The 13,570-nt window shown below is 40.2% G+C and overlaps 2 protein-coding genes across 2 annotated transcripts; one reads left to right on the forward strand and one right to left on the reverse strand.

Annotated features, from left to right (window-relative positions):
- Nucleotides 1-7,838: 7,838 nt before the first annotated feature.
- LOC111439774 (aspartic proteinase CDR1-like) lies at nt 7,839-9,110 on the reverse strand. Its single transcript, XM_023077298.1, has one exon. The coding sequence runs from the start codon at nt 9,108-9,110 to the stop codon at nt 7,839-7,841; it is 1,272 nt and encodes a 423-aa protein (XP_022933066.1).
- A 1,545-nt stretch (nt 9,111-10,655) lies between these two features.
- On the forward strand, nt 10,656-13,502 carry LOC111439767 (putative pectinesterase/pectinesterase inhibitor 45). The gene is made up of 3 exons (XM_023077292.1): nt 10,656-11,912; nt 12,552-12,712; nt 12,801-13,502. Exons 1-3 carry the CDS (start codon nt 10,948-10,950, stop codon nt 13,487-13,489), a joined length of 1,815 nt encoding a protein of 604 aa, XP_022933060.1. The 5' UTR covers nt 10,656-10,947; the 3' UTR covers nt 13,490-13,502.
- The last annotated feature ends 68 nt before the right edge of the window (nt 13,503-13,570 follow it).

A 13,570-nucleotide genomic window follows, 5' to 3' on the forward strand; every position in this document is an offset into this window, starting at 1 on the left:
TCCAAAAAAAAAAAAAAAAAAAAAAACAAGAAGAAAGAAGAAAAGTACCTTAACCTAGATAGATGGATGAAAACTCTACTGTTTTCATGAAGGTATTGACTTGATCCGAGATGTGTGCCAGAGTTAGGAATTGTAAAGAAATTAGTTTAGAACGAATTTGTGATCGATTTCTGGAAAACTATACAGGGAGGAAGTAAGCCAGCTACAGCAAAGGCAGGTCTCACCCGACAATGGATACGTGTCACACGAGTAGTGGAGAGATGCACATAGTCTCGTACAGTGACATGTGGCATGGATTCTCACCCCCGAGACTCGCATGCAAATCGAACCGCGGTTGTATCCGTGCAGCCAACACAAGACCGCGACCTACATCCACTGATCGACCCGACTTGATTTTGTGTGACCTGCAACTGTTCTTTCTTCGGTGCGTGATACGTGTGCATGGTAAGCGTGCATAGGGACTGCAACACTTGTGAGAGTGTGAGCCACACTTTTTTCGATCCATTCGACCTTCTTTTGTTAGTTTTTTATCCCGATTTCAACGATAATCCTATTTTTGTCTGTATAGGATACTCAAAGAATTTTCAGAACTTTTTTATGACTCTTCTGGAGAGTTGATTCAACTCAAGAACATACACAACAATTATTCACACGAATTTTAGGTAATTTTAGGTAAGTAATATTTGTAGGGATAACTTAGAATTGCATGCATGCTAGTATAACTAGCCTTAGGTGGAAAGTTTTCAGCATGTTTAAAGTTTTTTATGACTAGTTAAGCATTTGTTTAGTCACACTTGCTATAGGTATATGAAAACTATACCTTAAATGATGTATGAACTCTTTACTACTGCTTTGTACATAATTATGCTGGATAAGAGGATGAGAAATTTGTGATCTGTACTCTGGATGCTTGATGGATGTTATCGCTCCGTTGAACATGTGTGACTATTGTATAATTTAGCGTACATTAACTATAGGTGATTGAATGTATGATCTCTTCTAGAGTGTAAGTTCTAGAAACGGGTTAAGACTTGGGCGTTAGAGTCAATTAGGCTAGACTGTGATCTAGGATGGAACGCCTACAATTGTCTGAGCATCTTAGAAATGTGAGCGACGACTAGCGAGTCCAGTCCCTTGTGCTCCCGACTGAACTAGACTCGAGAAGTCCGAACAAAGAAACCTAGAGACATGAATCCATGTTAGAGTCACCAAGCCGCCCTAGAGACTTAGATCACCACAGTAACCCAAGAAAACAAAGATAGCCTCATAGGCTGATAGTAGCCTATACAGTGTCTATGGAGCATCCACTCCCCTCTCTATTTCAATATGAGTATCATCGAGTTAGGCATGGGGCCGGTTAGGGTCGTGTGACCTAATAGTTCTATTTGATTATCCTGCATGGCAGATCTGTCATGTAGAAGGGCGTGGATCACACAGATAATCATTGGAGCTGACACAAATAGAGGGTCACACCCCGACTTTGGGTGACTATATGGTCCTATAGGACGAATTTGCTAGCTAACCTCCCATGGGTGACGAGCATGCTAGCACCACCCTATTGTCCCCACCAAAGAGTGAGTTTTATGTGGTAGCACCTCAAGTCAGGACATCAATCGACCGCGTACTAAGTTCGCTACTTAAGTCTATGAGTGGAGTTGTTCCCCTAGAGCCAAGAGTAAAGTATGTGGTCTTCTGATAAGTCTACGATACGACAAGAGCTTACAAGTAGATTGCTTACTGGGCATAATTTTATACACACCTCTTCTATATTTGTTTTTCAAATAATTAATGCTGCTGGTTGAGGCGAGGGGGTGCTTGGGAGCTCTGCGTCACGATCATAGTTGTCCAAGGTGTGTTGTTTATGGTTGCATGTCAGATGTCCTGGTCATGTTTGTCCAGGACGTGTTGTCTATGACCGCATGCCTGTTCTAAACCCCTTTTACTTACTTTCATGTTAGTAGGCCTTTACGGGGTGTATGACCTAGTCACCAAAATCTTGTCTACACCCGTGCTCAAAGTCGTCAATTCTTCCTATCTTGGTTATATCTATCAAAGTCGTTGTTGCATACTCATTTTTAGCTTATAACATTGCTTTCTTTAAAATTGTTTAGAACGTATTGATATTGTCCGCGAAGTTCAAATTTCACACAATTAACTTGTTCATTGGTTAGAAGAAGTGCAACATAATCACTATTCTTCTGCCGCAAGAGTGCGATTGTAATAAATGGTATTAGAGCCAAGTCAGCTCCTTAGATCGTAATACACAAAGATGTTCATTGCAAAACAACTAGACAAGTCTCAGGCCGACTAGTAGAAATCGAAGAGCAGTTACTCTGCATGAGTGAAGTTCCATGAATTAATGATAGGGTCGAAGCCTTAGAAGATAAGGTCACAACTGCTGGTGGCTTCGAGCGTAGGGATAGCTCGACGAGCTCTTTGTTCGAATGGAAGAACGCATCGAGGGCTTAAACAATGCGCATCAAGCAATCGTTCTATGGACACTTGGGAGAACAAATACCGTGGCAGAAGAAGTGAAGGTCATGTTGGCAACAATGCATCTAGTTGACGATATAAAGTTGTGGTGGAGATCCAAGTACATGGACATTCAAGATGGTCGATGTACTATGGACACTTGGGAGTGTTTAAAACAAGAACTCCACTCTTAATTCTTCCTAGAAAATGTTGAGATAATTGCCATTAAGCAGTTTTTTAGGCTTACGTTAGATATTCGTGATATGTCAAAGAAAGATAAGGTCTTCATTTTTGTTGAGGAGTTGAAGTCGTGGGTGAAAACAAAACTCTATAAACAAAGAGTTTAAGACCTTTCCATGACCTATGCTATAGTCGAACGAATGTTTGATCTTAGTTTCAATCAACTCCAAGAGATATGACGAAATCAGGTGTCCGTGAGTGGTGAAAATAAAAATTATCGACCCAACTCCCCCAAATGTGGGGGATGTAATGAACTCAAAGGTGGAGGAAGAGAATGCGAGTCCTCCCAACTGAGAGGTAGAATCCTATGGCAGAGACATCATAGCCAGAACAATCATAAGCAAAACCAAGACCCCTTGTCTTGCTTCATATGAAAGGGAGCCAACCAAGAAATGGAGTGCCCAGAAAAGACGACACTCTATGCTTTCCAAGAAAAATTCAGAATGAACTCGGAAGTTGAGTACGAGACAATTGAAGTAGATATACTGCTAGTCGAAGATGTGGAAAGCCCCCGCATGAGGGCCCTAGAGTATTTATTTACTCTTCAAAAGAGAGTGGATGAGATTGAACAACTAGTGGAACGCGGTCTTATGTATGTTGAGGCCTTGGTCAACCACAGAGCGTTCAATAACACTATTGTCGACTCTGGAGCCACCCACAACTTCATGACAAGACCGAAGCGAAACAATCAAACATCCTATGGTATTGAGATACAAGACAGATGAAAGTTGTCAATTCAACAGTCCTACTTGTCTAGAGGGTTACAAATAGAACTTCGATCAAGATAGAGACTTGGATGAGACAAACTGATTTCGTGATTTTCAAGATGGACGACTTCGACATCGTGTTAGGGATGATTTTTTTTGCTTAAACACAAAATCATTCTCATGCCCCTAGCGAAATATTTAGTTGTAATGGAGTCCAACCCGAAAATCATTTAAACAATCGCCCGTCGACCAAAAGGGGTGAAAGATGATGCCAGCGCTACAGTTGAGAATGAATCTTACCAATGAGGAACCCACGCTCGTTGCTATTGCCATAGTTGAAGAGGGAAGCTCAAGTTAGTCAACCCCAACACAAGCCTCACGATCACTACAGAAACACTGCGATGTAAGATCAGAAATTCAGATAAAGTATTTATCTCCACATGGACAGATAAATCACGAGATTTGATATTATATTGGTGATGAGATCGCCTCCCACAAATGTGTGTCATACGGCTAAACCTGAGCTAACTGAATTATACAAACAACTGAATGAATTGTTGACAGTCATGTTCATTAGACTCGTAAAGACCCTTGTTAGTGATCACCCAAATGCTGAAGAGAAACACCAAGCCAATACCTATGTTGAAGGAGGGAGATAGAGACAAACACATATTCACACATAAATATCATTTAACAAATGAAGAGAAGGACCGGTTCAAAGCATCAACCACAAAAATTTAAAGAAAAAGAGAGAATTATGATCAAGTTGAGGATAGATCAACTTCTAGTTCAAATAAACTAGCCTCGAAGAGGTATCTACCAATGAAAATTTTGAGTAATTTGGATACCGGAAGCTCGAGAACTAAAGACCCAAGTGTCAACAATGAGGCAAGTAGCCATCTTGAACTTTTCTTAAGCAATAATTGTAGGAATAACGAATTTAAATATGAACCTTAAGTAATTTTTATAGGAATATCGTAAAAGTTAGTCAAGAACCGTGTGTTAAGTACCTAAACACCGAGCATTTTTCTCAATGATTAAATAATGTTAAAATATCCTACTAAATGAATTTTTCTGCCCATACAATTTTAAAACTGAGCATAATATAACATGCTAAGGGTATATATGAAATTTGGTGGTCCATGAATAAAGATAACTGGCTAAACCAAGAAAATATGCAAAATGACCAAAATGCCCCTACGATGGGTTACCTTTTGTTCAAGAACCAAATGCATCCAAATGTCATGAAATGATGATTAAGAATTACATAAAGTTTAAAAGTGATTGGAACACTTTAAGACTAAACCAAGAATTACATGTAAAATGACCAAAATATCTCTATGGTGCTTCTTTAAGATATTCCAAGGCTCAAACATCCTCGGGATGACTTAAGGCTTTAGTAAAAGTCTATTTATAAGGACATAAGAATATGTTCAAGGTATCAAATTATTTCAATAAGTTTAGAACTTAAACCAAGTTAGGGGCATAAGTTAAACCTTAAAGGAATATCCCATTGTCTTAACTAAGATCGAGGACCCTTCTAGAACTTTTAAGAAACATGTTATGACTTTATGATATTTTGAATAACTCACGTATGTTACTCTGATGAGTTCATAATTTATAAGATTTAAATATGTTTTAAGAAAGTTTGTTATGACTTATGTCTCAAGAATTAAAAACTTAAGAAACCAAAAGAATGTTCTAAGGACAAAAATCAAGGAAAAGACCAACATTATATCCATTAAGACAAAAATAATCTTAGGTACCACCTAAGGATCAAGGTCTTTTGACTAAGAAACTCAAGAAATCCCCGTACCTCTCATAGTATAGCATCTTCATGCCTCATACTACATATCGCTTGGGAACATAAAAAACCTTAGATGCAAGTTTTAGACTATGTCATTTGGAACATATGAAGTCTTGGGCGTAGGTATTCACACTATGTCATTTGAAATGTAAGAAGCCTCAGACATAGGTTTTCAAGTTGCATCGCTTGAAATATGAAAAGTCTGGAACGCAGGTTTCAGACTACACTGCTTGAAAGATAAGAATTCGTAAGTGTAGGTACAGATTGTGTCACCCTAGAATGAATGAAGTTTTGGACACGAGTTGTTAGGTTCATAGCTCGTACCATAAATCTTAGGGAAAATGTCTTAGGGAACAAAACAAGAAATAAGGAAAGAACTAAGAATAAGACCAAGATCAAGAACAAGAATAAGAACTATAATATGGATTTGAGAATAAAAACCCATAACCTTATAATTAAGGTCTTTAGATTAGAACCAAGGTTAAGACCTTAGAACCGAGGATCAAGGTCCTTGGACTAGACCCTGACAAAAACTCAAAATTCAAGAAAATAACCCAAGGACCTAAGTTTCAGGACAAGAACAAGTCAAGGAAGAGTATGGTGCCCTTGCACACCAAGGACATGATTAAGAGCCAATAAGTAGGCTATTTACTGAGTCTTTGTACTCACTTCGTGTTTTCCATAATTTCAAGTACAAGAAGCTGATCGAAAGTAAAACAGATCTAGAGCATGTATCATATAGAACCACACCGTATTTCAACTATTTAACGTTTTAAGTTTTGTTTCATTATTTTTTTAAATGATAATAGTTTTCAAAAAAGATTATCTTGATATTGACCCATGCAAACATATCCTATAGTGGATGGTCCAAAAGCCGTGATGAGACTCGCAAGAATCTCATGGTGTGAATTAGCAATACAGAAGGTAACATATCTTGATACATGTCTTTCTCTACCGGGGTTTCTATTACTTAAACAAATTGGACACATCCCATTTATATAAGTTTTTTAATCTACCGTTGATTAGATTGATCTTGAAATTCTATGAGTTTAAACCCTTTGGAACAAAATTAAAAGATTATCTAAATTCTAATTACATTATTGTAAGAATATAGAATGGAATTAAATTGTTCCATCAATTTCTAAACATGAGAACATAATATTGTTAGGAAAATATGTTAATTAAAGTTTCTAAATATAACAATTAGATTAAGAAAGTAACTAAGATGCATGCTTATGCTTAATATATGCTTAATATATGCTTAATATATGGTGAGATTTTAATAAATGACATACTAATGCAACAATCACCCAATTTAAGACATACATCAACATGTATAATCAAAACAAGCAAAATCAAAATGGCTTAATATCAATTGTTGGAAATGAACGTTTCATATTGATGTAAATAAAGCATTGGAATCTACTTTTGTTTATATATATATATATATATATATATATATATATAATTAAATAAAACTAAATTTTAAGGAATTTTATATTAAAGAAATATGAAGATAGATTTAATGGGTCTTTAATTTTCTCAAAATTTCCATGGTTTACATTCAATCCGACAACCCAATAATCCGGACCAACCCAACTCTTATAGTTCAGGTTGGATTAGCTTTTCGAATTGGTTTGGATTTATTTTTTCTGAACCCAAACTGATTCAATTTGGTTTCAAGTTCATGGGACAAAACTCTCAAATTGATCCAAACCAAATAAAAATATATAAAATATACTAAGAAGTTTACATCAGAGTGCTACTTTGTTCTAGTTTAAAACAATCACACTCAAATTTGACACCAATCAAAAACATTAATTTTGTTTTGTTTTAATTATATATATATATATATATAGTTTTAAAAATATTTCAATATTTTATTTTATTATTTTAGTTTCTTATATAAATATTTTTAAAAATACCTTGATATTTGGTTTGGCGTTGATTCAATTTTTTTTAATAAGTATAAATTAATTTGGGTTTGTGTGTAAACTTTTAATTATCTTTTATCTAATATTTTATCGAAATAATTATAAAGTGTGGATAAATAAAAAAAAATTAAATAATAATTTTTTTAACAACCCGAACCCAACCCAAAAATAGAGGGTTTGGTTGGGTGGTGAAAATTTTCAGGTTGGGTTGGGTTACAAATCTAACCTACCCAAACTTTGGGTAAAAAAAAATTCTTAAACCTAACCCTGACCATGTATACTCCTATTGTAAGCTATAATCGTAGCTGCAGGTTCGGTTGTGGAGCCCACGGCGATAGTGTCGCGGCAAGCATTGAAAGTGCAAGACACGTGGCAGTAGGAAGAGGATCGACGTGGATTAAAAACGGGAAGTGATTGGTTGAAGCATTTGTGACATGTCATGAGATTATAGGGTAATCTAGAGATTAAGTGCAAGACACGTGGCGGTAGGAAGAGGATCGACGTGGATTATATGGTAATTTAGAGAGAGAATATAAATATGTATTATGGTATATTTATCAATGAAGCAAAATCATTATTTTGGTATATTTATCAAAATATGTAATTAATAAATTTAAAAAAAAAAAAAAAAAAAAAAAAAAAAACAACAACAATAACGTAGTCGGGGAGTTTGAAGTTCTAAGCACACACGGTTGGTTTGAACGACAAAGTCTTCTTCTCCAAATCATATCCGATCAAGAAATTGGCCTGCGCTATATTCCCCCAAATCCCAAACGGGTCGCTCGCCGTCATCGGTGTCAACATCAAGCAACTCACACCACCCGCCACCCTCATAAACATATTCTCCTTCCCCAACCTCACGTCAGCGCCGCCGGCGAAATGAGCGGTAATGGCCGGAATATTCGCGTCGTGGCCATCTGAAGAATAGCACAGACCAAAAAAGTTACTAGGATCCTTCACCCGCTTCGATCCGATGATCTTCGCCATCGACGAAACGACACCGTCGTGAATATCCTTCGGAATGTAACTCAATGTGGTCCCGGAGTCAATGATCATGTTAACTTTTACGACAGCGTTTCGGACCGCATGACGTTCGTTACCAACGGAAATGGCTTCCAGAGTCATCTGATACATCGTGCTGGGGCCCAGTGGAGTTGAAACGACACCAGGACCGGAAACGACGGCGTTTTTACCAAAGTTGATTTTGCCACTTCCTTGACTCGTTACCGATGGTAAGCAATAGGAGAATTTCCGGCTCACGGCGCTTTTTTTGCTCATTTGAGTGACTATAGAGAGTTCGCCGCCGGCGAGTCCGATGACACCGGAGGTAGTGCCGAACCCGCCGCCGCTCTCGTGGCCACATCCAATCACCATGTTCACAGACGTTGACCCGATGGTGATCGTATCAGTTCCCAACTCTCCCTTAGAGTAGGTTTTATCTCCGTACACGATACTGTAATTGCAAGACCCCTGGTCCCCACATGTGGCGCCGCCCACTGACTGACAGGTATTGGACGTGCAAGCCACGTGACGGAAGGAGGTGGATTTTTTGGGGTCAAAAATGGGTTTTGATTGGGGGTAACATTTCTTACATGGCATGCATTGAGTCCACGCTGGATCGCTGCCCGTATCAGCTATGGCCACGTAAGCCACCGGCGGGGTACCAATTGACACAGACATTACATACTCGCCGCCGCCAGGGGAGATTGGAGATTCGATGGTGTTGTCGGTGAGAGCGGCGGCGCATTGGAAGAGGGCGTCGGCACGGGAGATAGAACGGCGGATGGCGTTATTTAGGCGGTCGTAGTAAGAGAGAGATTGGTTGCAGATAGGTGATTGTGGAGAATCGCGGTGGAAGAGAGTGGCGGTGAAGCCAATGCCGCCGCCATAGACGGCGGTGAAGGCGAAGGAGGTGAGGAGAAGAGAGAAGAAGATTGAAATGGCAGGCATGGATATAGAGATGAGGATTTGAGTAACCATGGCCTCCCTTATTTATACGTAATGGGATTTAGAGAGAGAGAGTTTGCATGGGAATTTCATATGCATGAAAGAAAACGGTTATAAAATAACAAATTAAAATAATTTAATTTTAAATACTGTTTATGTACGCTTCATATCTTCTTCTTCAAATTTTGTTCTGCCTAACCATGTGGTTTTGGAAGAGAAATAACTGTAATAAAAAAAAAAAAAAACAATGGAGAAACGACTTGTTGTCTTTAAGCACAAGACAATCTCTTGCGCTCGAGATCGTATCCGGCCAAAAAGTTCACCTACGCTAAGTTTCCAAAAATGGCAAAATTCGCCGATGATGCTAAAGCCAAACAAGCCACATTATCTGCCACCATTGCAAATGTATTCAACAGTAACAATTTCACGTTGGTACTGCCACCAAAATGTGTTGTAATGACCGAAATATTCAAATCATTAACGCTGCGTGCGGCGAAGCAGAGATCCAAAACTCCAGTTGGATCATCCACTCGCTTCACTTTAACAACACGCACCAACGTCGAAGCGACACTTTTGTACAAATTTCGGGGCAGAATCGTCAATGTTGTACTGGAATCGATAAGGATATTCCCTTGTTATGCGGTGACTGACATGCCGTTCGTGGCCTTAAACCGCTTGTTTGCAACGGACATTGCTTCGAGAGTTAGGTAATAGAAGGTATTGGGTTCTTTTAACATAGAGGGGTAGAAATGACTTTTCGCTCTGAAACAATGGCCTTTTTGCCAAAGCTTATTTTGCCTATTACATTTTTGTCGCGGAAGAAGGTCGGCAAGCAAATACGAGAATCGTCGTTTGACGGCGGCGATTATGCTCATTTGAGGGATCAAAGTGAGAGCGCCGCCGCCGAGTTTGATAATTCCTGAGGTTATCTCTGTCGAAACTGCCGCCGTTCACATAGCCACATCCAATAACTATCTCGTTGAGTTTGAAGGATCCAATAGTAATTTTCTCAGTTGCCAGGTCACCATACGTAAAGGATCGGTCTCTGTAGCTAGGGGTGTACATTCAAGTCGACAACCCGAACCAACCCAACCTGAACTATAAGGATTTGGTTGGGTTGAATTAAGTTTTGGGGTTGGTTTGGGTTCAGAACTAACTCGGCTCAATTTCAGGTTCATGGGACAGAACCATGGGGTTGGTCCGAACCAAATAAAAATATATAAAATATGGTAAGAAGTTTAGATTAAGGAGGGAAGGTATGCATTTATATTTTTAAATACTCATCCTATTTTAAAAAAAATTCTAATCCATTGATGCTTCAAATCATATAGATTGGATTGGATTGGATTGAGTGACAAAGTGGATGGTTCCATAAACATAGGAAATAGGAGAACATTCTATAAATGAAGAGAGAGAAAGAAGAGGAAAGATGAGGCGGTGATATCGGGGCGAGTATTGCGGTTGGAACTGTGTCCTCACAACACTACCACCACATTGTTAACCAACTTTTTCCTTTTTTAAAAGAAATGCGTAAACCGTACGTACCACACACCTCAAAACTCCTCCATTGCTACCATGATAATAAGACTCCCAAACCCCACACCTCCAAGAGGGCACACAAATTAACCCAAGTTCCATACGGAAGAAAGCAATTAAACCAACCCAAAATCAAAGGGAAAAAAAAATCTAAGGACAGATCAAAGAAGAATAAATAAATTCACACCTATTTCCCCATTATTTCTCACTAATTTTGTGTTGTCGCCTCGGGCTTGGATTCTCCTAAGGCAGAGTTGTCTCTGCCTTAGCCATTAGCCATTAACCAAATTCATCCACCACCACCATGGTGTTCCAAGATTTCGACCAAATCTCTGAACGCCGACGACTTGAGAGGGCACGTAAATTCCGCCAGAGAGTCATTATAACCGTGGTGTTAGCCACCGTGATCATCCTCCTCGTAGCCGCCGCCGTCTTCATCCAGGTCTCCCCTGCTCCCTCCTCCTCCTCCAAAACCTCCAACAAAGATGGAAAATCCAAGAAACATCCCAAGTCCAACGCCGACACCAAAACCGACACCGACTCCAAGGATGCGTCCAGTGCTGAGAAAATGATTGTGATGATATGCAATTCCACAGACTTCAAGGAGAAATGCGAGAGCATTTTGAAGGACGGCTTGAAGGCGAACCCCAAATCCTCTGACCCCAAAGAGCTGATTAAGCTGGCCATCACCGCCGCCGCGGCTGAGGTCAAATCCGCTTTGAAAAAGGCCAATAACTTGAAATTCGCGACGCCGGAGGAGAAGGGTGCGTTCGAGGACTGTAAGGTTTTGATGGAAGACGCGGTGGAGGAATTAGAGATGTCTATGACGGCGGTGAGTAAGAAGAATCAGGGGAAGCTGACGGAGAAGACGACGCCGGATTTGAATAACTGGCTGAGTGCGGTGATGTCGTATCATGAGACTTGTGTTGATGGGTTCCCTGATGGGTCTAAGATGAAGCAGGAAATGGAGAAGATTGGGAAGAGTGGGAAGGAATTGACGAGTAATTCCTTGGCCATGATATCGCAGGTGGCTACGTTCTTCTCTAAGTTTGAGTCTGAGGGGCCTGGGGAGGGTGCTGCAACGCGACGGCGTTTAATGGACCAGGATGAACTTCCAAGCTGGATGGATAGCAATGAGCGGAGGATGTTGAAGGGCGCTACGGCGGGGGATAAGCCTACGCCTAACGTTGTGGTTGCCCAAGATGGGTCTGGCAATTTTAAAACTATTAATGAAGCCTTGGCTGCCATGCCTGCCAAGTATGATGGACGGTATGTGATCAATCCATTACTAAATCCAAATCTCTAATCGGGTTCTTATTATTAACTATATTAACTAATCACGGACCGATCATTTTCTAAATTAGTTAAATCCTTGACAATCCTTCCCCGAACAAAGTACATTATAGAACCTCCCTCAGGCCTATGAAGCCCTCGAACAGCCTTCCCTCTTTGACCACCAAGTTTGAACCGCCCCTTTAATCGAGCCCTATGAATTCTTCGAAGAGCCCCTTTAATCGAGCCCTATGAATTCTTCGAAGAGCCCCTTTAATCGAGCCCTATGAATTCTTCGAAGAGCCCCTTTAATCGAGCCCTATGAATCCCTCGAGCAACCCCTTTAATCGAGCTTCGACTCTTTCTCTAAAGTTCTCTAACAAAGTACACTATTTGTCTTTGGAGTCCTTGAACAACCTATGAAGCCCTCAAACAACCTACACCCTTTGTTTGACCTTTATACCTAAGTTAAGGGGGCATGACTCTAATACTATATTAAGAATCACAACTTTCCACTTTGATCATGCTTTTACTTATACACCCATGATCATTCCGTGGGACTCCCTCCCAACCATCCTAATCATAGAACAAATTTATTAGCACACAATCCATAACAAAAAAGCAAATCTTTTTCAGGTACGTGATCTATCTAAAGGAAGGAATCTACGAGGAGGCAGTGGTGATCACCAAAAAGATGGTAAATGTGACAATGTACGGAGATGGGTCACAAAAGAGCTTGATAAGTGGAAACAAGAACTTCAAGGATGGAGTTAGAACATTCCAAACCGCATCTTTCGGTAAGCTACAAATACAATACTGAAAACCCTAAACAAATCCTTCTCTGCTCTCTGCCCTCCTTCACTATTGTAATCCATGTCCATGCAGTGGCACTTGGAGACGGCTTCTTCGCGCAAGCCATAGGATTCAGAAACACAGCAGGTCCAGAGAAGCACCAAGCCGTAGCAGCAAGAGTCCAAGCAGACCGAGCCATATTCCTAAACTGCCGCTTCGACGGGTACCAGGACACGCTCTACGCACAAGCCCACCGCCATTTCTACAGAAGCTGCCTAATAACAGGCACCATCGACTTCATCTTCGGAGACGCCGCCGCCATTTTCCAAAACTGCAACATGATGGTGAAAAAGCCGTTAGACAAGCAACAGAACATAGTGACAGCACAGGGCAGAAGCGACAGGCACGAAACCACAGCCATAGTGCTGCAAAGGTGCAAGATTTTACCCGACAAGACACTGGAGGCAGTGAAGTCGCAGTTCAAAAGCTACTTGGGGAGGCCGTGGAAGGAGTACTCCAGAACCATCGTAATGGAGTCCACGATTGAGGACATAATTCACCCGGAGGGGTGGTTGGCTTGGGAAGGGGATTTTGCACTGAAGACGTTGTACTATGCGGAGTTTAACAACGATGGGCCTGGGGCCAAGACCGAGGGCAGGGTGAAGTGGCCTGGGCATAAGGTGATTGATAAGGAGGAGGCTGCCAAGTTTACGATAGGAAGTTTTCTAGAGGTGGATTGGATCCAGAGCACGTCGGCTCCAGTTCATGTCGGCCTATTTTGATATGAACACACGAACAAAATCCTTTTTTTTTTTTTTTTTTTTTTTTTTTTTTTTTTTTTTTTTTTTTTTTTTTTTTTTTTT

Source organism: Cucurbita moschata, unplaced genomic scaffold (genome assembly GCF_002738365.1).
Source record: "Cucurbita moschata cultivar Rifu unplaced genomic scaffold, Cmos_1.0 Cmo_Scf00106, whole genome shotgun sequence".
NCBI lineage: Eukaryota > Viridiplantae > Streptophyta > Magnoliopsida > Cucurbitales > Cucurbitaceae > Cucurbita > Cucurbita moschata.

Coding starts and splice junctions, on each gene's coding strand:
- LOC111439767 (XM_023077292.1), top strand. CDS start 10,948: ATGGTGTTCCAAGATTTCGACCAAATCTCTGAACGCCGACGACTTGAG. Junction 11,913..12,551: donor CCTGCCAAGTATGATGGACG/GTATGTGATCAA, acceptor AATCTTTTTCAG/GTACGTGATCTATCTAAAGG. Junction 12,713..12,800: donor ATTCCAAACCGCATCTTTCG/GTAAGCTACAAA, acceptor ATGTCCATGCAG/TGGCACTTGGAGACGGCTTC.
- LOC111439774 (XM_023077298.1), bottom strand. CDS start 9,110: ATGCCTGCCATTTCAATCTTCTTCTCTCTTCTCCTCACCTCCTTCGCC.